At 44.1% G+C, this 27835-nt stretch overlaps 1 protein-coding gene across 1 annotated transcript; it reads left to right on the plus strand.

Moving 5' to 3' along the window:
• The first annotated feature begins 873 nt into the window (after positions 1 to 873).
• ZNF217 (zinc finger protein 217) lies at positions 874 to 27676 on the plus strand. Its single transcript, XM_036395985.1, has 6 exons — positions 874 to 955; positions 14787 to 16575; positions 18612 to 18737; positions 19558 to 21141; positions 24373 to 24496; positions 25639 to 27676. The coding sequence occupies exons 2-5, from the start codon at positions 15177 to 15179 to the stop codon at positions 24480 to 24482; spliced, it is 3219 nt and encodes a 1072-aa protein (XP_036251878.1). The 5' UTR covers positions 874 to 955; positions 14787 to 15176; the 3' UTR covers positions 24483 to 24496; positions 25639 to 27676.
• The last annotated feature ends 159 nt before the right edge of the window (positions 27677 to 27835 follow it).

Below are 27835 nucleotides of genomic sequence, written 5' to 3' on the forward strand. Positions count from 1 at the left end.
GAGAACATTTTGAGAAGAACTTTAAAAAAAAAAACACATAAAAAAAGAAGAAAAACCAAAAACCAAACGCATGATTTTAGCTGCAATTATTATAGAAATGTCCTCCATTGAGGCAGGATGATTTTTATATTGAAGGAACGAGCCCCCGGGTGCGATGTAGATGTAGTGATGTAAACTGAACTGACTTTAGCAGGTCTCGGTGTGTCTTTGGGGGAAAAAGCAGAGACCGCATGGAAACTCACCTCCTTCTTATCCCATTTACTTGAGGGAGGTGCTAACCTCAGAGTCTGGCGGAGATTAAGCACTTTGCTAACAGCATTACAGATTGCATTTAACTCCTAAAAACCTCCTCAGTGCCAAGTGGGACACTTGGAAATGTATTTTAAGTCTTTGCCTGCTGCCCTGCATTCCTCTGTAGTGTCCATCCCTCTGGAGCAGAGCAGCTGGGTGTTCGAAAAAAATGAAAACTACATGAACCCTGGGCTCTTTTGGGGCAATTTCCACAGTAAATCTGTGTATTCGGGTGCCAGGCCCATTACTGAGCACTCGGGGCTGCAGCCGCACGACAAAAAGGGTCGTGCTCATCATGTCCCCAGTGACCCACACAAGGATCAATGTTGGTGAGGTGTACTGGCTATAATTACGTTTGTGCTTGGGTGACACCGGCTGTGTGTTCGTGTTTGGGTGGGCGCGGCTGCGTTTTGGATCGCGTCCATCACTCCTTGTCCTGTCTGAGGGGACGGGGCGTGGCCACCGCCGGGCGTGGCTCTGGGGGCGGGGCCAGCGTTGATTGAAACGCGCCGGGCGCGTGGCCAATGGAGGCCCCGCCCCGCGGTGGGCGTGTCCCGCAGGAGGGGCGTGTCCCGGGGCTGCCCGAGCAACAGCTGCCGCGGAGCCGTTTACAAACAGTGCCCCGAGCGCGGCGCGGCCGCTGCCCCGCGGCGCCTCGGCTCAGGTGAGGCAGGGCTGGGGGGCACCTGCCGGGGGCTCCGGGCCCCTTCCTCCTCCTCCTCCTCCTCACCTTCCCCGCCCCCCCCCCCCCCGGGGGCACCTGCGGCAGGCGCAGCCCCGTCCCTCGGGCGGCCTCTGCCGTGAGGGGCCGGTTGTGCGAGTGAGCGTGGGGGGGCCGCTGCCGCCGGCATGTCTGAAGGGTTCGGGGCGCAGGCCCCCAGCCCGCCCCGCTTGGAAGCGGGGCTCGGAACCCCCCCCCCCCCGTCCCCGCGCTGTCCCGGGGGACGGCAGGAGGAGGCAGGAAGGGCGGCGCGGGGCCGGGGGGGCGGAGGAAGGTCCAGGTGTGCGTGGCCCCGCAGGTAGCGGCCCCTCCCGCCGCCCCCTCCCCATGGCGGGGCGGGCGGAGCGGCGGCGCGGCCGGAGCCCTTCCCCAGCTCCCTCCCTCCCCAAAGTTCGCGCTGGCCCCGCGCTGCCGCCGCCGCCGCCGCGCCGCCGCCCCCTCCCCTGGCGCCCCCGGACGGGGCCGCGCTGCCATCCAACACCTGGGGGGTCGCGGGGCCCCCCCGAGGCGCCGCGCCGGGCCCGGGGGCCGCGCTCGGCCGGGGTGGGGGTGCGCAGCCACAGCAGAATATTTCTTTGTGAGTCAAAGATGTTCCTGGAAGAAGGATTTGTAGTAAGTGGCTCATGGGGCGGAGGGGGGGGTTGTTAATGAAAAGTTTATTGATCCGTTTTGCCCGTTTTTGTTTCATTTACCTTTGTCTTCAAAGACCAAAGCCTTCCCGATCATTTCTTTAGCATCGTGGTTCTTTTTTTTTTTCTTTCTTTTTTTTTTTTTTTTTTTAAAGGGGAATAGGAAGTTTAGAAAATAAATAAATAAGCCTCAACTGACTTCTTAAGCAACAAAAGAGGTTGCCAGACGAGGACAATAAAATTCTAGAATATCCAGAGATTGGATTTCATTCCTGTTCCGTGATGCCCCCTGGACTTTCTGTTTTGGGGTGTGAGGCTTTTTTTTGTTTGTTTGTTTGTCTCCCACACAGAAAACCTGCACCCAAAGTAAGGTCTGTATGTTCTCTAATGAGCCATCCCATAAAATGTGCTGTGTGACTCCCAGTAAGTATTTGAATTGAAGTGTAATAGTTTTGAAGTGGTGGGGAACAAAAATCTTTCTGTTGGGTTATTGATCTGCTGATGAAAGGCGTTTGAATGTGAAAAGGGTTTAGTTTAGGGGGGGTTGTGTGTTTAAAGGTTTTTTTTTTTTTTTTTGAAGGCAACATATTTTTTTTTTCATTTTTGGAATGACCTTGAGAGGTTTAAAACTACATTAGTTTCTACCAGTGGGTTTGAGGGGGAGGCAGGAGCAGAAGAATCTAGTGAAAATCGAAAATAGAAATAGGAACTGAAGTATAGCTGCAGTGAAATATTTTCTTATAGAAGTATGTGAAAAGGGAAGTTTTTTGTAAGAATGTGTGAAAAAGAGGAGAGGGAAATAACGCAGTTTCAGATGCAGGGAGGGGGGGAGAGAAGGGAGCATATCATTCTTCACATTTTATTAGGCCGTGAAATGCAGGAGTGATATGATCTGGAAGACACAGAAATAAAACGCCTAACTACAAGTTGAATAGCAGGCATTGACTTGCTGACCAGCGCTTCCATGCTTGGTGGGGGCTGGTTCTGGGGCTGCAAAGGTAGCAGAGCACAGGGCTGTGACAATGGCTTGCAAATGCTTTAACGCCATGTTTTATTGCTCTTAGGAGCTCTTCTTAACTGGAGGTTTGGGAATACGACTAAGACTTTAATTTGGGATGTCCACACTGAGGTTTAAGCCTTTCCTTGGATAATAGAAAAGGACAGTTGCAAATAAGTAGGATAAACTGCATTCTTTGGCAGAGGGGGAGGGAAGAGGGCGAGGGTGGAGGAGGTTTTTTTTTCTTCCCCTTTACTAGTTCTGTAACTGAGTCAATATTTTAAGATCTGTAGCAGGAATGTGGCTTTGTGATCACTGATCGTTCTGCAACGTGTTTTTTTTAGTGAGCAATCTCGTCATGCTGAGCATGATACTTGGATTTTCGATCTCTATAGGCTCTTTCCTGAAATCAACATCTGAGTTTTCAAGTTTTGCCTTTTAAGTTTTTCAGGGTGGTGAATATGAAAAACAAATAACTTTAGAACCATGGCTATTACAGTGATTATTGATTGGCTTGGCCCTCAGCCAAGCAACTCTTCTGCATGCAGCAGAGTTGCTGATTTAAATTCTGGGGATTGTTTTTCATAAGTTAGGCTTTTTTAATCTCTAAAGAGCATATATGGCAGTTGAGGAACAGTAGATCAGTTTTTAGTTAAGGTTGTTCAATTATGTCTTCATCGCTTTGGAGTTGGTTGAATGACTTGACATGAGATTAAGCACAACAAAAGAAAAGGCAGGGGAACAACAGCTGCCTTCCAGTACCAGAGCTCCAGATTCTGAGCACTTCAGCGTTTTACCTTTTACTGTTACGTGGTGTCAGGTTTAAATGTGAATATTTCTATTCCCCTTTGCGAGAAGCTCAGCCTTGCTGATAACACATCAGCCACTCAAAGCCTGGATGTTCGTGTTTTGGGGGTTGTTTGTCTGCTGCATTTTGCAGAAAATGATCTGAGGATCTGATACTGAGCAGTGAATTGATCTCATTAACTTTTAAGACAAAAGTAGCGAACAGTCCCCACTAGTTTGTACTTGTTTAGTTACTGTGTGGTAAGAACTTTAAGGTGTGTCCTTAATGGCAACTGACGATTCTTGCTGCGAAGCCTTGTTTATTTTAGGTAGATGTTTTATACAGAATTTCCAGTGGGACAAATTACTCCACTGACTGCACTTATTCTTTCTGAAGGCTGACTGAGAGCATAAGAGAATAATTTTGCCATGCTGCAATCAGGCTATATTTAAAAATTGAAGCCATTAAGTTTTGCTGTGTATTTTAAGGCTTTTCCTACTTCCTTTGTTTAAACATTCTCAAACAGTGCATATCATAGATGAGTTTTAAACATTCATATGGCACTGTTGGGGCCGAATTTAAAATTAAAATGAATACCGACGTCCTTGTTGATCAAAATAGAAAAAGCATTTCTTTTAATAAGTGGATGTTTTCTGGTTTTGAGTGTGGTAAGGAGGCTATATTGGTGTCTTGTAAACAAAGTTTCATATTAAGTAGTCTTTAGAGAATGGCTTCCAGGCTTTGCATTAGAGGATTTCTTTCTTTTCCTCTTTAAGTGAATAATGTTTTTTGGTTTTGCTTTGTTTTGGTGGAGGGGTGGGGAGAGCGGGATTTAGGGTAGGGGCTGGAAAAGAGAGGAAGATAATAAACTTTAGCACCTTTTTATCAGACTGTCTTACACAAAAGGCTACTTGATTCTGGTTTCCCTTTCATTAGATCACACTCCAAAAATTCTTTTTTGAGCACTTATTCTAACCTTCAGAAATACCTCCTCTTACCACTGTATTTTCATTGAGAACTATGCTGATAGATTAATACCATATTTTATACAAAGTGCTAAGTTATTACTGTAATCAGGGAGGAATTATTTTAAAAGGGAACTGTGGCTTTCACTTAGACTTTCAATCCAGTGATTACAGTAAACTTTTAGTTACAAAAAAAATCTGAGAGTTTGCAATTAAGAAGCTCTGGGGAAACGTTAAGTAAATTTTAACTTCCCTTTGTTCTTTGGGACTTTCTGTTGTCCCAGCTCTTTCTAACCTGAATCTTGATTTGGAATGCGTTGTCCCAGGAAAAGATTCCATCCAGTGTAGATGTAAATAGATTCCCTCTTTCCTGTGTTATGAAATGCTGGCATATGGAAGGAGCAGCCCCCCTTTCCCCAAGGTAAAATGGGCTGAGCTTTCTTTTCTTTGCAAGAAGCTGAAAGAAGAGTTTGACCTTTGAACTCAGCCTCACACTTCCACGCTGCTTTGGGGATGATTAAATAACCGAGGATATTTGCCTGTGTCTTATGCTTATTTATCTCACTTTAAATGCTGTAATACTTCGCTGTTGAGGTATTGTCTTTAAATATAGCAGGGCGAGCCTTTGGGTTGCAGCAGGGCTGCCATGTGCCAGCTCAGCTCTCGCTGGGGACACTCTGCTGCGTGTCCAGCCCCCCTCAGAGCCTTCCCACATCTCCTATCGGCAGGGTTTGCAGATTGCTTTTAACTTCTAACCCACTGTGGGGCATTGCTCATCACCCCCCACCCGCCTTTCTAAGGTGACTTTAGGAAAAAAAACAACTTTTTCTTCCTGGTGCATGAATGGCTGAGGGGATTCTGCTGACTACTGTATGCGTGCTTTGAGAGAGATGTGACTCATTCCACAAGAGATTTGCAACTGAATACAAAAGTAAGGAAAAGGATGTGACCAAGCTATGTAAGATTCTGAACACATGTTGTATTTCAGGATTAAAAAAAGCCTTTTTCAGCCTAAATTTACCTAGGTTTTTATGTGCTTCCAAAACAGAAAGTTGCTCTCTCTAAATAATTTGCTTTTAGAAATCAACTTTTTTTTTTTTTTTCCTTCAGTGAAATTGCCAAATAATCTCCTTTTGTTGCTGATGAAGCTTGTTTATGCCAAACGTGGGTGTATGTCAATGGGAAAAATACATAAAAACTTCTACTGTTATAATCATATGACTTTGGTCAGAGCACAGTTTATAGCTTATCATAAATCTAGCACTCTTGATTCTTCCTCCTTTTTTTTTTTAAAGCGGTGTGATAAGAGCAGACTTTGCAGTTTCAAAGTAGAGCAGTGTACATGCTGGGAAAAATGAGTTTGAAATTAAAAATATAGGTGACATACGTGTTTGGAAACACAATGAGATGGAATTGCTTATCAGGCTGCCTCGAGGATTTCAAAAGAAAGTACAAGAGGAAATGTGGGTAGAATAGGCAGGGAAATCTATGTAGATCAGGGTGACTTCAAGACTGGGGCAGAAACCCATCCAAGCAGAAGTGAATAATTGACTGGATGGTGCTTTTCTATGAGCTGCAGATTTTATGTAACTAAAAGTATCAAAGTCTGAGTTTGTTTATGCGCAATAGGTACACTTGCATTTCTCACTGTAATAAAGGGAGTGCAGGGTGCTCTGATCGAGCTGCATCAGGGAAACTGAGGCCTTTGTGCTGTGCCTGCACTTGGTTGTGATAGCAGAGAGCGGGATGGGTGCAGTCCTGGGGGTTTTCTCTGCCTCTCTCCTTTGGTACTCGGGAAAAAGCAAATTAGCTTTGCTTAGATTTACACCAAGGACTGATGTTTGGTACAGTGTACGGAAAATGGATGGAAAGGTGGCCCAGAGAAGCCCCACCTTCTGTTCAGCTTTCCTGTTGGTTTCTAACTTTGTTTTTGCTCTTACGCTGGTACAATTGGGGTCTGAAATTGCCTGTTAGAAAGCTCAGTTTCTTGCAGATGCTTTGCAGGCCAGCCTGGCCCTGTGCAGCCCAGGCTGTTGGGTACATGACACATCCCTGCAGCCCACTGGTGAGGGGAATGTAAGGCTGGGGAGTTAAACGAGTCTCCATCAGTCTCTGGGAGATCTCCCACCTGCACGGGACGAGGGAGGCAGCTTTTGGAAGTGTCTGTTTCTGTCACTTTTCTATTTTAGTACCGTCAGGTGTTGCTCCAGGGGTGACTGAACTACAATTAAATGTCTTTTCCCTGGACTCTGTACCTTCTTCCATCTTTCAAGATTGCCTTTTGCAAGCTCCTAATTGTGGTTGTGTTTGAGAGTGACAACTTCCAAGTGCCCTGCAGAGCACAGGGATCAGAGAGTGCTCTGTTCCTTCCAAGGGGCAGCAGTTGGAGCTGTGCTGGGGGAGAGCTGGGCTCAGACTTGAGGCCAGGTGAGAGCACTAGGAGGGCACATTAATGGCCTTAACAAAGGAACTCCTTGGGAGTGACCACTTCTCTCAAATTCAGGAGTAGTAAAATAATCTCTTTTCCTGTTATTTCACCTATGCTGCCCAAAGGGATGCTACTTGCCTGTAATTGCAACAGAGGAACTCCTGGCTCTTGAGTAATAAGGAATTATGTCTAATTTGGTAAACTGAATTTACCACTTCTTTGTAGTTGTGGCTATTGGAGAGACCTTACATCCCTTTGCCAAGAAGTAAAAAAGTCAAATTTGCTTTTAAGGTCTCTGAAAGTACCTTCTTTTAAATGAAAACCAAGATTAAACATACAAGGCAGTCTGTGTAAGGTGAGACTGACTCAACAATAAAAATGTATCACTCATTCCACCGAGAGCCTTTACCTGCTGTGGAGAGAACAATAAACTGTTTTGTAAGGTAAGGGGTCATTGCCAGTTTAAGTGCATGTAACTTCTTGATTTAATGAAGTTGCATCATCCTACAGCAGTGGTGAAATGTGTCCCAGACTTATTTAAAATAGGATTATTCTTGTATCTTTCAGCTCTTCTACAACAGGTATTGGTCACTTCTGTTGTCTAAAGTACACTTGGGTTTTGTGACTTCTGAGAAATTCTCTCCTAATCAGTGGGAAAAAGGAAAAAGATCTGGCAGTTTGAGCAGTCCTTCTGAACTTTAAAAGTCAATACTTACTTGTAGTGCTTCCTCCTTTAATGCCAAGAATTAGTCTCTTTTATATTTGCTCTTGCTCAGTGGAGGAAAAACATGTGCAGAATGCTGCAAGCTTATACGTTGCCTGCTTTAAAAGGCCTAATTAGATCCTTTGATAGAAGAGGCATTCAGCTCTCTGAGGAGACACGCTCAGCTCATCCATCCCCTGCCAAAGCCCTGGTAGACATATAGCCTTCAAGAAAAAGGGACTCCAGGAAAAGGTTTTTTAGAGAAAGAGGATATCCTTTGTTTTTATTAGTATAGATGTCTGAGATGGGGGGAGGGAGTTTTCCTAATATTGTTCATTATTAACTGTGAGTTATTTTCCACTGGTGATTAAAATCCTGTTTGCGAGGCTTCAGGGGGAAAATGACTCGCATGTGTGTCTGTTTTATCTGACTGCAAAAGGGCTTTCAACAAGAAACCTTTCTGAAGTGTGTGTGCAGAAATGCTTGGATAATAACAGTCTCGAATTCTGTGTATGGCTCACTCTGGTTGTGTTTTTGTGAATTGTTTTAGGATCATTGTGTTGGAAATCTCTGTGGTGGTGCTAGAAGGAACTCTACTGAGCGTCTCTCTTAGAGGGGATGAAAAGGATAAGCCATGAAAGAGTTGCAGTTTAGGATAACTTTGAAATCTTCAAGCCTGAAGGATGAAGACTAAGGAGGGAGACTTAAATTTGCAGATGGAGGGAGTGGAAATTCCAGTTTAGGGTCATCTTTTATGTTCTCTTTTCAACCTGAACATCTTCGTTTTGATCTTTCCTGCAACTGAAACAAACAACTCTCTTCCTCCCCTTCCTCCCCCTGAATCTCCATTTCCTTTACAAGTGCTTGTGTTAGTTCTTTATCGGCCTGAACTGTTAACAAAGTATAAAAAACAGTTTTGTGCTTGCACAGTTGGTAGAAAAGGCTCGGTGTGACGAGAAGCGGCGCTGGGATCACTCACGTGCTCCTCCAGTAACACAGAGCACTCAGGGAAGTTGTGTGAAATGATCTACTGTTGAAGATGGGAGTAGCTCTTTCCCTCCCTAGAAAGCAGCAGAATGCCCAGTAATGAGGAATAATTCTTGGCTTCTGTGCTGCTCTGCAAAGTCAGGTTTTATCTGGGCTGACTGAAATAACTTTGCGGTGTTGTCACTGGAGTCGTGGGCAATGGACAATTGTATTCTTTGAGAAATAAGGTCATGGTCTGTGGAGCAAAAACTGCATCATCTGCCCTAAAATCAGGTACTATCCCTGTGCCAGATGGGGTAGCAGAGGCATTTGTGCCTGAGGAGGAAGGGGAAGCCCCTCCTGCCCCAAGTGTGACACACACGCTTCTGCTGAAGCGCACAGAGGAAGTTCTGTGGCTGCCATAGACCCCTGCTACCTGCAGAGAAAACCCCAAGGTTCAGCGTGGACTTTGGAAACGTGACTCACCTTTGGGGACACTTGGTGAGTGAGGAGCTCACCATGACACTTGGCTTGGCTTTCCAACCAGGAGTGGGAGCTTAGGGGATGCCAGGGGACACCAGAACTGCTCCCAGCACAGAACTGGGGTCACTGGTGGCTCGTGCAGACACCACACCCAGCCAGGACACTGGAGGGGCATCCCAAAATCTGGAGCTCCTGAACATTCTTAGGAGCTGTTTTAGGGTGCTGTTTATGCTTAACTCTGTAGGTGTGGCGCAGCTGCCTTAGCTTTATGCAATGATGTACTGTATATTAAAAAACATCCTAAATAAGTTGAAGTTCAGCCTCAGCTCAGGTTTTAGTTGAGGATTTGAAGGTTATTTATTTATGTGTGAGCTGCTGTGCCTGTGATCAGGGTTACACCTGAACACAGCTGTGCCCAGATAAAACAGATAACATACATAAGCTAGTTTTTATTTGTGGTCCCAGTGAGGTGTTGTTAAAAGTGATGTTAACTGGTTTGTTGTATCTGTGGTCCTTAGGTAGGACTGGAACAACTACAGTAAATCTTTGAAATTGGAAGTAAAAAAAGGTGTTAAACTTGTAATTTTCAATATGCAATCAGCAGTGTAAAATCTATTTACCAGCAATCTGTTCTGGGGCATAAACACACCAAGAGAAAAGAACAGTTCGTGTAAAATGACTCTTAATATCCTGAAACTTCTTGAAACATGAGGAAAACTGTAGGGTTTTTTAAAGTGGAAATGAGAGTTGCGTGTAAGTTTCTCAAGTTCAATAGACCCAGTAAAAATGAAGGTGCTTGATTTGCAGCAGCTGGAAGAAGCTGGTCAGCTAAGCAGTGATAATTTTGCTGCTGGCCTTGAATTTGAGAATCTGGGTTTGTTGAGGTAGTTGTGTCTGAGTTTTTATCTGCCAGAGAAGAAAAGTAACTTCAGTGTCCTGGATTTGGCTGTAACTCTTCAAGTTTTCTCACTTCTCTTTTTCAGGAAGTGTTGCAGCAGCTACTTTAACTTCTGTAATTGTTCCAGGTCGCTTTTAACAGTTTAACAATGGTTTTGCAGCACTGATTTAGCAAAGAATAGTTTATCCTGAGACTTGCCATGCAACTTTTATTCCCAGTGCCTCTGTAATGTGTTTCAAATGGGAAATTCAATGGTTAGACTGTGCTATTCTCTGAAAGGTGTGTCTAGAGTTCTTGTTACATATTCATGGAAATTTTGAAATGCAGGAAGTAGAAATGCAATAAAATTACTCCTGATAGGTCATTTCCCAAAGAAATCTTCAAGACTATGTAATACGTTGTCTTGGGTTGTGTAATTTAATAAAAATAAATTAAATTTCTCTACAGGCACTTAATTAATTAAACTTTTCTCTGTTTTAATAATCCATTTCTATGCAGCAGGGTTTTGGTGTGGTTCTTAGGTTGTGTGGCAAGTGCAATGAAAACAAGATGTTCTCATCTGTCCAGTGGAATCTTTATGGGTGTTTTGTGGTGTTTATAAATATAATGGGTATCGCTGTGAACCTGCTGAAGCACTCAGCCAGGGATGACTCACTGGTGAGCTGAAGTGTGCTAAATGCTCAGGCTAAAACTTTTCCAGTAGTTTTATTCTTTCTTCTCAGCTGAAATATATTTCTAGTTGCATCAGGTGCAGTCGGTAACACCCTGAAACTGAGGTGCAGGCTCCTCCTGCCCTGCTCCCTGCCCTCGGAGCATTCCCTGGAACCTGTGGGCCCTGGGAGGGACAGGGGGGTGTTTGCACATGGGCAGGGAAGTCACAAGTGGAACTTCTTGCTTTGTTCTGTGAGGGGGATCAGTAATCTTTTTATTTTCAACCTTGAGTTCATCTGTAGCAAGTTTATCGCTTTTCAGCTGTTGGAAGGAAGGATTTCCTGTTTTGTTCTGTTCCTTTACTCAGTATCTCTGATACTGGTGTGTCCTTTTGTCTTCTGAAAGTGAAAGAGGGCACAAGAAATGCAGGTACTGTGTTTTATTTGCTGAGCTTCTACACAGACCTTCAGCCATGGTCACAGTATTGCAGGTTGTCCACTTTTCCAAGGAAGGAACAGAACTGAGGCAACTCTGGACAGTTTTCCTGCTGCCTCCAGGCTTTTGAATAACAGGAATGTAATTAATCAGCGTTTTTGGTCCTCAAATCCAAGGCATATTATCTTCAGTAGGAAGAAAGGTTTATTACTAATGGATAAAATCCTGGTGGGGATATTTGGGTTGTACTTCTGGCATGTGTTGGCTTGTCTGAACAGCGAGAGCATAAAATCCTGCCTACTTGTGAAAGGCATGGATCTAATCAGAGAGAAGTGTGTAATCACCAGATACAGAATAAGACTAGAGCTTTCTAACTCACCTCCTGACTCCAGTGCTTGTATTCTTTCTTCTTCTCAGTTTAAATCCATTCTTGTCTAGTTGTATCTGCGCTTCCCTTCAGAAATGCTACCTGCAGTTTCTTCCCAGTCTGTAGCTGCTCTCTCCTGTGTATCCAAGAGCAAGAGCTGCAAAGAGGCATTTCAGATTCCTGAAACAGGAATATCTTGCTCTGTTTGCAGTGCTGCCTAGAGGATGAGCTGTGGTTGGTTCTTAGGACTGTTCAGAGCCTCTATGAAAAGCAATGAGAGCCCTGAGCAGCCAGCACAGCTGCACAGTGCCCTGATGAAGTCTCCAAAGGGCTTCAAACCTATTGATAGCCACCAAAATTGACCCCGAGCTCCTGTGGAACTCCTCTCATGACTCCGGTGTTGGTTGTACACTCTGTGTTTGTGTGGTTGTGAGGACAGGTTTTGTTTGCCAGCAGCTGAGATGGGATTGAAGGAGCCCTGTTTCCAAAGAAGATTTATCAGAGAGGATGTTATTGATTGATTGAGGTGGATTTTTCACCCATCCATGACCAACCTGGGGCATTCCCTAGATGTGATATTTGCCTGTCAGTTAAATTCTAAAAAATCCTGGAGCTGTGGTGTCAGTGTTGGTTTTATCCCAGGCTGGGTTTGCCAGGGCCATGTGTGGTGGCCCAAGTTAAAAGGAGCTCTCTCCTCCCCCACCTCACCCCAGAATGCCATGAAGAACAGGGCACTCAGGGTGGATTTTGCTGCCTCTCATCTGTTTCCTTTCTCCAGTGACTTAATTCTTGTTGCTCCATCGTGTGTTTGCTGTAGTGCCACAAAGTGGGAGTGTAACAAACCTTAATTGGCCTTTTCTGTTTGTAGACATGAGCAAGGAAGTGGTGGCTGCTGAGCCCCAGCAGTTGACGCTGTGGGACTGAGTGCAGGCACTGCCCTTTGGATCTGCCTTCATGCCCCAGAAATGCCTCTGGCCTCTCTCTAGCAGGATTTTTACACTTCTTCCTGCAGAGCACTTCCCTATGCCTCTGAAAGCAAATGCACTCAACTCTTAAGTTTGTTCCACTTTTTTAATCTTGCCTGGATTGGTTTTTTTTGAAATTTGAAACTTAAGTTATTTGCAGGCAGATGCTCACTGAGCTTTGCTGTAGCATGTTGGGTAAAAAAAATACCTTTTAAAACTCCAGTAGAAATAGAACAAAAAGGCAAGTTGAAACATGAAGTACAAAACATGCTAACCAGCAGCCTTTGATATGTTTTCTCCTGATGTTTTACAAAAGGGAAAAAGTTTTTTGAATACTTGAGCTTCAGACTTTGGTTCTGGCTCCTTGACATGCAAATAGGGAGTGAGGGAAGGTCTGAGCTGAGTGGGGAGGGGAGAAAGGCAAAGGCTGCAGTAGAAGCAGAAGTGTCCCCCCACGCTGAAGTGAACCTGTGTGTTACAGGAGGTTTTTGATTCATTCTGCAGAGAGGAAGTGTTCATCATGGCAGTGATGAAACTGAAAATGGGGATAAAGGGCGTACTTAGAGAAGGGACTTTGGCTGCAGAAAATGCAGCTTCTGTCGCCATCAGCAGTGATCTGGTCCCTCTTGCACTCCACCTTACCCTGCAAGGTCCTGCATTTGTGTCTAATTTGGGATAAGCCTATGGCCCAGGCCAGAAACAACTTGGGATTTAAAAACCCTGTACAATTCTTGATTTTAATTGTGCTGATTGTGTCAACCAATCAGCACAATTAATATTAATGTGTGGCTTGGAGGACTGGCCAGTGAAGAGACTTTAAACTTTGGAGAAACAGAAAAAAATGAAAAACAAGCAGCTGGCAGCAATAATTTTCTCCTGTTACTGGCATTCTGGTGTGGTGGTGTTTTTATTTTCTATTTTTACCCATGTTCATTAGGCCCCAGGATCTTGTGGTCTGCATGATTGGAAAGGAGGTGCTGACTTCTCAAATTAAAAGCAAGGAGTGTTCTCAGGGCAAGGCTGCAGGAAGTGGATGGAGTGTTGGAGATGTTGGATCCATGACTCCTGCCAGTGTGTGCTGAGGTTTCATTCCCCAGCTGCTTCTCTTGCCTGGGCTGATTTCTACTGCAATGGTTTAAGATTTAATGGCTCAAGACCACTTTTTCTGTCCAACCAGCTCTGATCAGAAATAGCTGAGAGTCAACTGATAATCATCTTTACTGTGGAAAGCTGGCAGCCTGAACTATTGCAGGGCTGTGGTTGAATTATTGTCCTTTCTTTGGGTCAAATAAAACAAAATGCTTCCTTTTTTTCCATATGAAAGCAAGGCAGAGGTAAAAATTGAGGTGAATTTAAAACCCCAACTTGTGTCCATGCTGTTTTCTGCTCTTAGTTATAGAGCATAATGTATTTTGGGGTATATTAGTTCAAGTCATATGGTCACTGGCCAGCTGGCTCTTAGGAAATAATTTGCCAAAGTTTGAGTCAGATTTTGAATGAATTCTTTTCATTAGTTATGACTTTATTTGGAAATGTCTCAGAATGATTCTTCTGCAGTTTATATTCGTCTTGTATTAGTTTGCTAGACTTTTCCTTTACCCAAGAATTTCACCATCTGGAGCCCTGAACTCCACAGAACTATAATTTGTCAGCCCAAAGTGGTGGCCCATGAGTTGTTGCTAGCAGGCATTATAACTCAGTGGCTTAGAGATTTAAATTGGAGTTGTGATTAGCTGTATTATAACCCTCTTTAATATTGCAGAATCCTAAACCTTCCTTTGTGAGTGCAATCAATAAATCATGTTTTGTTTTGTGGCACTTTAAAAGTAGAAGAATTTTGTTTTCATAATGTAATAATTGGCCTCTTGGATGATTTAAATACCAAATTGAAATACTGTTCAAGAAACAGTATCACTAGTTCATACAAAACATTGAGATGTTCTTACTGTACCAGCCCAGAATTGTCACAGGCATTGTAAAAGTGGCTGATAGGGAAAGCTTTGAGTAGTGGGACTGGTGAATGGTTCTTAATACAAAGATTTGTGCTGACACTCCCTGTGTACCAGGACTGTAAAAGCTGATGCCAAGTTATCTGGTCTTAAAAAAAAAAAAAAAAAAAGAAAAAAAAGCCTTTTGGTTAACAGCCTTTAGAGGACAAACAAGTGGAGTTCTGCTGTGGTTTTACAGGTTCAAGGAAAGGTTACTTGGGCTGCTGCATTGTTATGAGTTCAGGAGAGCACTGAAATATGGTTTCAGCAGTATTATATAACTGTAAGTGCAGGTTTGGAAAGGACAGACAAAGCCTTGCAAAGAAATAACAGTTGTCAACAGAGGGATGTTCAAGACCAAACGATTTCAACTTGGCAGGTAGAAAAGTTGGCTCTTAAAAATACACTTTCTTCTAAAGCACTTGGTGCTTCTCAGCCCTAATATTTGCATTGTTTGGGAGACAATACTTCTCTTTTGAAAGGTCTGACTAACTCTTTTCTCTCTTTCCCAGGTGCTGGAGTTTCTTTGTGGCACTGAACTTGGCCTTGAGTGTATTTTACCCAATGCAACTATTTGAAAAGTTTGTGCAACAAAACTAAGTGCAACTGACTGTATCTGTAGACTTGAAAAATCTGAAGAAACAATCCAAAAGAAACCTCATCCTGTCACTGAACGAATCTTTGGATTCTTTTGCTGGGATGTGTGAAAGCACATAAAGCTGAAGAAGAAACAATTTTCTGCTGGTGGAAAGAAAAAAAAACAAAAAATCGTTTTCCAGCTGAGCAGACTTTTGAGCACATGTTGGAGAACTCTACAAGTGTCCTTACTGTGATCAGGGAGCACCCCCAGAGAAGTGCAGGCTGCCATTGAGAGATGTAAAAGGGAGCAGAAGGGAGGAAAGATGCCCACGCAGCCTCTCCTGGCATACATGGACGGACCCGAGGGAATCGCCAGCGCCGTGGGAGCCCAGATGGAGACCAGCGACGCCTCCATGACCATCAAAGGAACCAGCACCATCTCCTACAAGAGCCTGCAGGAGAAGTTCCTGCTGCAGGCCGAGGGCTGCATGCCCCTGGACTGCATGTTCTGTGATGAGAGCTTCAAGCACCCCGAGGAGCTGGGGAAGCACGTGCTAACCGAGCACAGGCCCACGCTGTGCGAGCCCGCCGTGCTCAGGGTGGAGGCTGAGTATCTCAGCCCTCTGGATAAGTGTCAGGTGAGAACCAGCTCACCTTCACCCAGCAACGAGCAGGACAGCGAGGAGCTGAGCTGCAAAGTCTGTGGGCAGACGTTTGATAAAGCTTTTGACATTGAGGCGCACATGAAAAAGCATAAAGATTCTTTCACGTATTGGTGTAATGTTTGTGGGCGAAGATTTAAAGAGCCCTGGTTCCTCAAAAATCACATGAGAACGCACACTGGAAAACCTGGTTCTAGAAACAAGCATCAGCAAGGTTCTGAAGGGCCCATAACAATCAATGAGGTGGTGCAGGAGCACGTAACTGAAAACGTAACGTCACCTTACAAAATTTGTATGGTTTGTGGTTTCCTATTTCACAATAAAGAGACTCTAATTGAGCACAGTAAAGTGCATACCAAAGAATCAGTTCCCAATGGTGAAAGCCCCCAAGTGACTGCTGAAGTCAATGCAGAAGAAACATCTCAAAACCAGGAATTTTTCCAATTCTTGAATTTAAGACCAAATTCGGTTCCAGAAAAGGACAAACTGCAGAAGCTTGCGAAGTGGATCGCTGAGCTGGATCCTTTCACCACGTATCAAGCATGGCAGCTGGCTACCAAAGGTAAAATTGCAGTTGGCCACGGGCAGATTAAAGAGCCAGGGCAAGAAGGAAGTACAGACAACGATGAGTCATCTTCAGATAAAGAAGAACTCTGTGAAATTTGGAATGCAAATAAAGGTAGCCAGGCTGAAACTACAGGGAAGTCAAAGGTAAATAAAAACAGCAGTTTCACAGGGAATGGTAACTTAACCCAGGACAAACTGAAACATCCCTCTGGTGAAGTGCCTTCTATGGAGATGGATTCTAAATCATCCCAGAACAAAGAGAAGCCAACCCACTGCTCTGAGTGTGGGAAAGCCTTCAGGACATACCACCAGCTGGTCCTGCACTCCAGAGTGCACAAGAGGGACCGGCGGGGTGATGGGGAGACTTCCACCGCTGCCAGGACCTACTGTGCCGACATCATGGGGAACCTGGAGGAGAACGGGGCAGCAGAGAGGATGGAGGGAGGCTCTGAGGATGGCTCTGAAGATGGGCTTCCAGAAACAATTAATTTAGGTGAGTAGCACGGGGAGCACTTCAGCTGGAAGTGGCTGGTACTGAGAGTTGTTCAGGAACTCCTTAGAGCCAAAGAACGCGTCGTGCTTTTCCGTTATCTTTTCAGAACGTGATAGGAAATGGTCAAAAACTAGAGAGGGAATGTTAGGGTGGGGGAAAAGGAACAGAGGAAAGTGAGAGCGTAAGGGAGGTTTGGATGCTGCCATTTTGAGGTCTTTGAAGTTGTGTTGGGGCTTCTTGCAATTACTGCTGTCATTGAAGTCGATTTCATAGCAATGAGTTTAACAGTTGGAAAAAGTCACTGTTTACTCACCCTTTATCTCTAACTTTACTGGATGCTTTGGAGTGTTCCCTATCCCTTCTCATCCAGCACATATTTTTTACAAAGTGTATTTTATGAGAAATAATTGCAGTTTCACTTTCTTCCCCCCTTTATCTTCTAAGGGCAAAAAATGTTGAGTGCTCGAACTTTGGAGGTTCTGAGAAGTAAAGAATAATTTAAAACTTTTTTCTGTCTAACTGCAAGTTCAGTGTTTGTTCTGAACAGTAATTTGAAAGCCTAAATGTCAGAACCAGCATTTTTGACTCATTTGTGTAAGGCCACAGGCTGTTAATATGTGGACCTGTATGTAAGAGAGGTGTATATTTAACTCCTCTGCCTGGAAGGATTGCTGACAGCGTGGATGGGCTCCATCTGTACATTACCCAGGATTAATTCTGCATGTCACAGTGTCTTAGAAAAGCAAGTGATACTGAATGATTCCTTAATTGAAAAAGATTGCATGTCAGGGACAAAAGGCCTGGCAGAAAGTCTCCAGCTAATCTGCAGTTCTGTGTGTGACATGCTCCCAGCTGGCTCTAAGGAACAGACACTTGCATAATCTCAGGGCAAGACACGGCGTACAGAATGTCCTGGCACCCACACAGGCCTGACTTGGCCATTTCTGGTAATGTGCAGCCCTTTATTTTGCCTGCAGGAACAAAGGAATGAAATGATTACCTCATGTGAAGTTGCTTAGTTTGTTTCTCAGCGCCTTATCCTAAAGCAGAGCAGATTTTGGCGTGAGCTGCTGAGTCACACCTCTGGAGACACAGCTGTTTGTTTAACTCACCCGGGCTGAGCCACGCAGCATTTCCAGGAGAGACACTTTGCAGCAGGCAGGAACCTCAAAGAACTCTTTCAAGTCTATTATAGATCCGACTTCTTAGTCACACCAAAGGTCTCCTTCCTCCCAGGCTTTCCAGTCAGCCTTGCCTTGGCTGTTGAGTGGAGCAGGCTGGATTCTCAATGGGAGCCGCAGCGCAGCCGCTGTGGCCTGCTGGTGGGATTTGGTGAATTCTCTGCCATTCCGCTGTCCCTGCCGCCCTCCTGTGGCACCTCCTGCCTCTGCACTGGAGTGGAACTGCTTGGGCATCCCTGGATTTGTTCCTGGAATACCCGGGGCACCATTGGGACACCCTGGCACTTCCTCACTCCATAATAATACAGTGAAATACTCCTCAGCAAATCTAAGGAGTGTCTCTCTACAGACATTACATTGATTAGCACATAAATAATACCATTATAGAATTAATTTAAAAGAAAAGGCATATTTGCCTTCCTTCCCCACCTTTCTGTGTTTGGCTGTTGTGCACAGATCAGGTTTTAAGTCTGAATCATCCCACTTGCACTAATTCAAACATCCCCTTTAATAAAATAATACAGTTATAACCTGTGTGAGTATTTGAGACAGGCCGTTCTCCATCAAGGTTCTGTAGGTAAATCAAGAAAACTTCTTTTGTCTTCTTCTTTGAATCTTGTTTGTTCTGTGGGCTCCTTGGTCACTGTCACAAACCACAGGGTTGTGGACAGAAATCTCTTTAACTCTTGTGCTCTTGTGACTCAGAGCGCAGCAAAACACAGCAAAAGTTACTTGCAGAGTGTAGAATTTGACTGCAGTTCAGAATTTTATGTTTATCATTAAAAAATTACTGTTTTTAACAAGACTGCAGATTTGCATTTGCTCTTCATAATATGCTTGTATTTTCCCCCAAAGATAAAAATGAAGACAGTTTGGAAAGAACAAAAGTTAAAACCCTTGGGACCTCCAGAGAATGCAGCTACTGTGGAAAGTATTTTCGCTCCAATTATTACCTCAATATTCATCTCAGAACTCATACAGGTAAATGGGGGCTACAGCTTTTGGGGAGGGGAGGGAAATCTGCTGAGTCCACCTGGATAGAATGTTTGATTTTGCTTTTGAAAAACAGAATCTGCCTTCAAAATTGCTGATGTTAAGAACAAAGTTTTCTCTAATTCTAAACAAAATTAAATAATTGCAATTAAATCTATTTGAATTATTTACATAAATATAAATGGTTTTAAATAATGCTAATTGCATTAAGTATTGTTAAAACCATATATTATAAAGTTTTTTTTTCTACATTTAGTGGTATAGCAAAAGTTTAGGGTTTGGTTTTAATTTAAAAACCAGCCAATTTCTCAGGTGTGAAGTTGGTTGTCTGCCAGCTGCTGCTACCTGGGGAAAAGCTGAGTCTCTTTTTCAACTCAAGCCCTTGCTTTGCATAGCCAGACAAACCCTTCTGCTGCTGCCGGTGTGTCCTTGGGGGGCAGCTCAGTTTCCCGCTCAGCTGCCCCGCTTGTGTTGGGAATGGGGCACTTGTGGGATGATCAAGGGCTGCAGCTCGCTGGGGTTGACCCAGAGTTCCACTCCTTGCTTATCTCTGCCAAGCACGTTGTCAGCTCCCATCTCCATCCACAGCCAGCCTGTGGGAACATCCCAGCACAGCCAGAAGATGTCACTGTAGTTATTAAAAGCATTAAGATACTGTTGTTTAAATGTTTTACGTGAGTTTGGCACTTAGGAGTGTGTGGAAGGGGAGAAAAAAATCAGTTTTAGTGTTTGAGTCCACAATGTTCCCTTGTGTTTGTGATCAAGACTTCAAATCTCCGAGTGATTTACTGATAAATTTGTCTTGCAGGTGAAAAGCCGTACAAATGTGAATTCTGTGAGTATGCAGCAGCCCAGAAAACTTCCCTGAGGTATCATTTAGAGAGACACCACAAGGACAGGCATGGTGACAGTGCAGCTGATGGGAAGGGTGACAGCAAAGGTTCCCTGCGGGGTCAGGAGACGGCGCTGTCGCTGGCTGCTGATGCTGCTCCGGAAACCAAAAATCTAAAGAGGCTTTTTGATGGTGCCAAAGATGCTGAGAGCTGCCCACCTGCCAAGCAGCAAAAGGAGGTTCTGTCCTTGAGCAATGCAATAGGCAGCACAGTCTTTTTAAAAGTAAAGAACAATTCCAGGGAATCGAACAAAGGTTCTGTTTGTAGCAGCTTGAATCAAGTACCTGAGAACGTGCCTGCTCCTTACCCAGAGAAACTAAAGGCTGAGAAGGAAACCAAGGAAGCTCAGCCTAAAAGAGAGAGAAAGGCTTCTGTGGCATCAGAGGAAGATGATGTCCAGTATATCTGTGCTTTTATTGGTGGGAAAAATGTGAACAATATGCAAGAATGCACTGAGAACTACAGACGCAGACCCGTCGTGGACTGTCACGAGCAGCCCTTGGACTTAACCAGTAAGAATTCCCAGGAGTGTTCAGTGATTGCAAGCAGAGGCCTCCTGGCCCCCAGCACCTGCCCCTTCTGTACCTACAGGACATTTTACCCCGAGGTCCTCATGATGCACCAGAGGCTGATGCACAAGTACAACCCTGACACTGTCAACAAGAACGGCTACAGGAGCAAGGCCGTGGCCAAGGCCCGGCGCACGGGCTGCCCCCCGGCCCTGCTGGGCAAGGACGTGCCTCCTCTGCCTCTCCATCCCAATAAAAACAGGGCTTCCACAAATCCCCAGCAAAAGCCACTGCAGCCAGGGAAAGCCAAGCAGTGTGCCCCTCCTCAGAACAAAGCCCCTGTCTTCTCTGTGAGCGAGTCAAGCAGTACAGCCCCGAGTAACCTCAAGTTTCATAAACAGCAAAGTAACCTTGGAGCTCAGGCAAACAACTACAGACAACCTCAGCAAGAAGAAGTGCACTCCAGTTTCAGGATCTCTCCAGTACTGGACAGAGTAAAGAAATCTGACTATAAAATCAAAGTTCTGGGTGCCCCAGTGACTCAGTCTGGTCTGGTCAGCAGCAGCATGAATGGGGTTCTGGAGTCTCACCTCAGTGAACCTGGCTGGGCTTGCCAGCGAGGGAGAGACTATCTCTGCAGCAAATCTGGGAGCAATGCAGGTCTGGACTATGGAGAAAGCTCTTCCAAACGGATGAAACCCTCTGTGGTAGCTGTGGAGCACCTGGACTCTCCGCTGGCTAATTACAGGAGATACGAAATGAGCAGATTGCACGTTGCAAACAGATATGCAAATCTGCTACCTCAGGAATACCCTCGCACCAAACCCACACCCTCTGTTCTGCCAGCCAAACAAGGGCTCCTCAGTGCAGAGGATGCTGACCCTCCCAATGGATTGACTGCTCTCAAGCCCTATGAGCCATACAGCTCTGGATCACTTTACGGTTCTTGTGGATCTAGCAATGGCCAAGTCACCAGCTCGACAGGAGAAGGTACAGTCCCTCCTTCCTCCTCTCACACCAGTGCCCAGGGAGGGGAATGGGATATAAGTGAGTGTGTGCCCACCTTGAAACATGGAAAATACAGCTCTACTCAGCATTGCACCAAGTTCAGTCAGTGCTTGGATTTTAAACTTAACTTCCAGGTTCAGCAAACTCCTGGCTTGGGGAATTAGGTGTGGAAGGGCTGAATTTTAAAGAGGGGTCTGAATTTCCTCAAGTTCCCCTTTCCCCTCTGCCACAGGTTTCTGATGGCAAACATGTATTGTTTGCTCATCAGACCACTCCAGACATGTTGACTAATCCAGGATATGGAATAAGACTTTCTGCTTAATGTGCCAGAAGTCTTGGACCATCTGGAATATTAATAAAACTTTTTACCCAAGAAAAAAAAAAAAGCTGCCACGGACAATTGTTCCCTTCAAGAGCAGAAAAGGATGTATTGCAGATCATAAAACTCATGTAAATTTTAGACTTCTGCTCTTCAATGGATTTTTTTTTTTATGTTTAACTTCTAGTAGGAACAGAATACTTTGTTAAATCAAGACAACAGATTTCTGCTATTCTAATTACGGTGTAGCAATGCTCTGTGGAAACTTCTGGGCCTAGCAGAGATAAATGATTTGTGATGTATTGGGAGAACTCTGGTACTTCACAAAATACATGCTTTTTGTGTTTTGTCCTTGGTCAACATTTTCAAAAAGTCAGCAGGAGACCAAGATTAAAAGGTGCTGGGTGATATTTAAGCAGTTGTCTGACTATTTGTAGAAGGTGGTATTTATGACTTGTAGCTGAGCTCAGCATGGACTTAGCTACAAATACAGGACTTTGAATTTTGAGACGAAGATCCCATTATAAAAATGAATAGCCTGTGTGGGCTGTGTAGTCTGAAAGTCTGTGAGGTTCCTGAACTCTGAATGCTCCCATTCTCTGGAAGCAGTAAAGTTGCTCCTCTGAAGTAGTCTGGGACGGTAACAAGCAGGGGTGTGTTCCCTCAGGTCAGCAAACTGCAAATACTGAATCCACATTTAGTTATGGGGCAAAAAAAAACCAAAAAAAGCTATTTGCTCACTCTGTTCTGGTTTTTGTTTGCTTGTTTTAAGGTTATGGGCTTCAAAGATCTATCACATCGAAATAATTGATGTTTATCTATAAATATGCAGGCTTTCCTAGTGGGTTATGGGAAAGGGGAGGGGAGGTGTCACAGCTGTGTGCCCAGGCTGGGCAGGGAGGGAGAAGGAGAAGCACCACAGCTGAGTCCCTGAGGGCTGAGTGAGGAGATGGGGCTCATTGCTGGGCTCTGCAGGCTGTGGGGCCTGAACTGCTGTGGGAAACGCACAGTGGGCACTGGGATCTGCACAGGAGTTGCTGTCCTGGTGCTGTGAGAGGCATCAGTGAGTGTGAGCAAGGGCAGCCTGCTGCAGGAGCAGCTCTGTTCTTAAACAGGGACTTCACTGGAATCCTCCTGGTTCTTCCTTTGGAAGCTCCACCTGTGCCAGAGAGGTCTCCAGGCCGGGCTTTGCTTCCCCTTCCCTGGAGCCAGCCCGGAGACCCTGCCCTGCCGCCCAGAACTTTGCACTGGGTTTGTTATTTAGAGCCCTCAGAACGGTGGCTGCGGCTGATTTGACAGCATTGTTGTCATGGAAATGAGCATTTCATTGTTCATTACCCAGTGCTGGCTCGGGGTGAGAAAAGCAACTTTTTATGGCTGTTACCTCAATTGGAAAGGCTCTGAAACGAGCCCCCCTCTGCCGGGTGTTCGTAGCAACTTCCATAAAAGCCCTGGGCTAGAAGATGGAGGTTTGTAAGGGTAATTTCTTGATTTTTCAACCAATTTGCTCAGAAGTACCCAACCCAAACCTTGAGAAGTTATTGAGAAGGGTTCAGGGTAACAGCCAAGCAACCTCTCAGTGTCAGAATTTTATTGTGGGTGTAGAGCAGAGATAAAAGTTTCTTTAAATTCTTTTTATTTTTCGTTAAAAATATGAAACACAACAGTTTCTCTAGACCTCAGCTGTGTGATACCATCTGCAGGGCTGTGCAGGTGCAGACCTGCAGCTTTCTGCCCTCTCCTCCTCTTGAACCCTGCTGATTTTATAATCCACAATGTCAAAACCTTTTTCTGAGGGCCCGTGCGCCTTGTGGCAACATCCCCGTGGTGCCCCCATCGTGTTCTGTCGCATGTTAAATGCTGGATCAAGTTGTCAGGAGAATATGTTCCACTTGGCAAACTTGATTAAAGCATGATGCCTTCCCTTATTGCTTGTAAGCTTTGCCATCCCGTGTTGCCCTGAAGAGACAGAAACATTCTGAAACCACTCAGTTTGTGTTATTCTCAAATTAGTTGCCTTTGCAATGGCAACATGTTATCAGGGATAACCTGTTGGCTGATTGATTTGGCAGAGGCTGCAAATTAAAGACAATTGCTCGTGACACACTCCAATGGCTCCGTGGATTCTGCTGAAATATTAATTTGGCTGTGCCATTTTAATTTAATTAAAGATCAGGAGTTTTTTTTTTTCAATGCTGCACTGGAAGCTTTCATGGAATATGGATGGCAGTTGGGCTTTTTGGATCCTGTGGGGGTAATGATTCTGGACTTTTTGCCTTAATTTTATGAAGTGTTTTTGACTGCTTGCCTAAGCTAGTAAGACTTAATATGGAACAGGCATTGATTTCACATCCATAAATGTGAATTAATGGTCTCAGATAAACACAAAACTACCTGTATACTAGACTGAAAATTGCTTAACAAAGGTCTGCAAGTAAATGGTATTAACACTCTTTAAAGTGTCACAAGTTCCATGTAATCCTCCATGGCAGCAATGAAGTACCCCAGTTTCCCTCTCAAATTCTCATTGAAAAATTCAGTTTTCAAACAAATACAGGAACTGAAGTAGGCATTAAGGGTGCAGCACTTAGACCTTCTTAGGTAGGGCATCTGCTGTGGGATGAGTTAAGCAAACACATTTCTTTCATGCAAATAAAATGAGTAAAATTTGGAGCTGGACATCACTTGGATAAAACTTACCACAAAGTTGTTAAATTACCTTTTAATTCTCCTTACATTTATTCTGGATGGTGAATTTCATATAATAGGAATATCTAGATTTTTGAGGCCTGATTGTGAGATGATTTGTCAAGGAATTTTGGATTCTGGATGCTGCTGTGGACCTGAGAGGTGCAGGAAATGATGCTAACTGCCTTAAATGACTTTTTTTCCAGGCAAGAGATCAGTGTCATACCAACACTTACCCAGCAACCTGCTGCAGAAGAGAAGTTTTGAGCCCTTTGTGGGGAACACACCCTTCAGACCCAGTGACAAGAAGAACTGAATCACTCCAGAACGGTACTCAGACCTTCTCAACTAATGGTTCCTTAAACGTTGCATGGGGTGCTGATGGCAGCAAAGGTTCCTGCACAGCACGAGGAGAGCTTGTGAAAGTCTGAGCCTGAAAAGATAAACATTTCCTGCTCATAAAATCACCAGATGCTGGGGTGGCAGCTCTCATTGTTTGGGGTAGTGGTAGTGGCTTCTTTGATAAGGATGCTCCTCTCTTCAGAGAAATGGGAGGGTAACGCTAGATAAGTGCATTAATTAGTTACAATTCCAGTGGGAAGTGTTCAGGTAAAGCCAGGAAGTTGAGGTTCAGTCAGTCCTTGAGGGTGGAGGAGCAGAGTGAGGGGAGGTGCCTGTGACACAGTTTGGGTGCTGGGGTTGTTGTTGGGGCCCCCTGAAGGTGCAGCCCCTGCTCTTTGAGCCCTCAGGGCTCCTCAGACCCAGCTCTGGGTCCAGAGGGAGGGGAGGCCTTCCTGAAGCTCCTGGGCAGCTTCTCCCTGTGATCCAGAGGCTGTCCCAGATGGATTTCCCTGCTCAGCAGAGGGAGGGAGGTCAGGTCAAAGCTGTGCCTGGTGCTGTGAGTTCATCTCCTCAGTGCTGCAGCTGGATCTGAGGCTCAGCACCCTTCACTGCTCAGGGCAGAGGTGCTCTGCAGGACTGGGAATAAATAGATGATGGCCTTTTTCTAACCCAGAGCTACAGATCATTTCCCTTTTAAGGGGAACACTTAAGGAGTATTTCTGGAATGCTGTAGCACCTGGGCCAGCACACATGAATTTATGGAAAGATTTTGGGAGCAGAGCTGTCTGACGTTGATTGAGTTGACAGCTTTAAAAACACTTTTATTTCTCTATTCTTCTAATCTTACTGCTCTTATTGTCCTCCTACTAGGCATAGGTTTGTCTGGTTCTGTTGTTAACTTGATTTCATGCCTGAGATTCTTCTTGGGGCTGAGCATCTTCCAAAGGAGACTTTATTTGCCAGATAAAAGCTGGCAGTCCAGATTTCCGTGGCAGTATCAATTCTTTAGCAAGGATGTGGAAGGAATTCCCTTTGTTATAAAGACATTCCTCCCAGCAAAAACTGAGCTGTACTGCTTTAGAGCTGTATACCACAAATTTATATTTATTCCTCTTTTTTTCCCCCTCCAGGTCTAAGGACACAAGTGCATATTCCATGGAGTTATACCTGCAGTTCATCCCCTGAGGAAGAGAAAATGGTGAAAGCTACTGAACTAAGCTGTGATTGTACTGTATATAGAAACACTACAGTTTTATAATATTGGTTCTTTTAACATTTTGTACCAAATAGCCATACAAAAGTAGTCTAAACAGTTGGGTTATGAAGGTGTGTGGAGAATGTATATCTTGACCTTGACTTTTGAGTATTTTTCATTAGAATTAATTGACCAAATATTAGGTAGGAGTTCTATTTTTACATACTTGAGCGCTGCTGAAGAGTTTCTCTTGGAAAGAATATATATCGTTGCACCTCAGGTAAACTGTAAATATTGAAGTTGAAAATCCTGTTGGCGTAATGCTCCTTTTTCATAAAAGTGAAAGTTTCTCATCTGTTGTTTTTTTTTTTTTTTTTTTCCTGTTGAACTATGTTAGTTTTTTAAAAGTTCCAAATAAACTGTCTAAAGTGTCCGGTTTATAAATGTTGTGAACGTTAAAGCAACGGTGCTGACATTGCTCTGCCTTGGCTGGGTGAGGACCAGGCCATGCTGGAGGGCTCTGCTGCTCTGGGCTTCTTTCCAGCACGGTTTCAAATGCAAGCATGAGGCAATACTTGACATTTTGGATTTCCTGAAATGTGGCTGGATTCTTCTCTTGGCACTGGTTGCTGTTCTTCAGAGAAGCCTCTTAAAAACACCTCTGCCACCATCCAAACAGAAAATCCCTGGGACTTGCTTGAGAAACAATAATAATCTCCATGTTTCAAATGTTTGGTTCTGTACTAAGCTCCACACAGTCACATTTCAAGAAAAAGAACTCCTTTGCACCTTTGTCCAAAGCTGTAAAGTCTCAATAAGAGCCTTGAAATATGAATTTGGGTTCTGCAGACTGCAAAAGGGATGTGGCTGTGATGGAGCCTACTTGACTGTGCTTGGAAGCTTCTTGATGTCAAGGTTTAGCATCTACTGGGTGTTTAAAATGAGTGAGAAATAACCTGTAAATGGGAGAATATCTCCTTTTATTTTTTTGTGAAGACAACAAGAGTTTTTTCTAATGCACATGCAGTTTAATTTTTGTAAAGGGAAGATGGCCAGTTACCAGCCAGTAAAGCAGAACTGTTGCATATTTTAACTTGCCTTCCTCGTTTCTCCTCATGAAGTTGTAGTTAAGAGTTAATTCCTTCTGTACCTGGCTTTGACTTCCATATATTTTAGTAAAACAAAACAATTAAATATTTTGCACTGTTTGTTTTTCTCTCTTCCCTCTTAAAGCAAATGTAAAATAGCAAAACCTAGAAACTCTTGTTTTTTCATTATGCAACTTGAGATGTTCCAGTTGTCTTAGTTCCTGTACATGGGACTGGTTTTTAATGTTTCTGTAAACTGGCAATGGAATGAAGTGCTGTGTATCAGGAAATTGTACACTATTGACCTGTTTTCCTGTTCATAAGCTGAGCCATATGTACATAATCTAGATTTTTGTTTTTCCTAGTTTTGCACTTTTATAGCCTATTTTTGAAGATGAATTCACTTGGAAAAGGGTTAATCTATTTTTGTGTGTGATCTCTCCCTGTCCCGGAGGTGCAGGGCTGCTTTTTAACGTGTTGCAGCAAACAGACCTAAGGCTTGTTTGTTTTTTAATCTCCTTCATGCTGGTACAGTTTCCCTCAAGGCTTTTTTTGGGGTTGGAATGGAAAAATGGACCTGAAGCCTCCATTCCATGGCAGCATCACCACACTTTGCCCATCAGTATTAACTATTGGGATACTACTGGTTTTGTATGTTCCTTTGGAAATAGCAGTGCATATATAGAGGTACAAATTGTTGATTTTTTTTTTCTTTTTTCTTTTTTAAATGTATTTATTTCATTCCATTTTGTTCTATTTTAATTGTTGGAACCGGAAGTCGGCAAGCAGCAGGCACACATTACTCATTTAATTTATGATGTATTTCACTTTAGTTGAGTATATTATTACATGTGGATGTAAATATAGACTTGGTGTTTTGCAAAACTGGTTTCTGTGTCTTGCTTTTAAGGCTTAAAAGGAGTTGCCTGGAATTTCATGTTCACTTGACCTTTCACCATCCTCGCATTGCTGGGGGAGAGGGAGAAGCTGCCAATAACCAAATCCAAATTCATGTTCAGTTACATGAAAATACTGAGTCACTCC

This window comes from Molothrus ater, chromosome 17 (genome assembly GCF_012460135.2).
Source record: "Molothrus ater isolate BHLD 08-10-18 breed brown headed cowbird chromosome 17, BPBGC_Mater_1.1, whole genome shotgun sequence".
Lineage (NCBI taxonomy): Eukaryota > Metazoa > Chordata > Aves > Passeriformes > Icteridae > Molothrus > Molothrus ater.

Bases quoted from the DNA above. Each gene is read 5' to 3' on its own strand.
- ZNF217 (XM_036395985.1), top strand. From the start codon at position 15,177: ATGCCCACGCAGCCTCTCCTGGCATACATGGACGGACCCGAGGGAATC. The intron at 18,738-19,557 runs GTAAATGGGGGC...TTTGTCTTGCAG, and splicing joins TCATCTCAGAACTCATACAG to GTGAAAAGCCGTACAAATGT. The intron at 21,142-24,372 runs GTACAGTCCCTC...CTTTTTTTCCAG, and splicing joins CACCAGCTCGACAGGAGAAG to GCAAGAGATCAGTGTCATAC.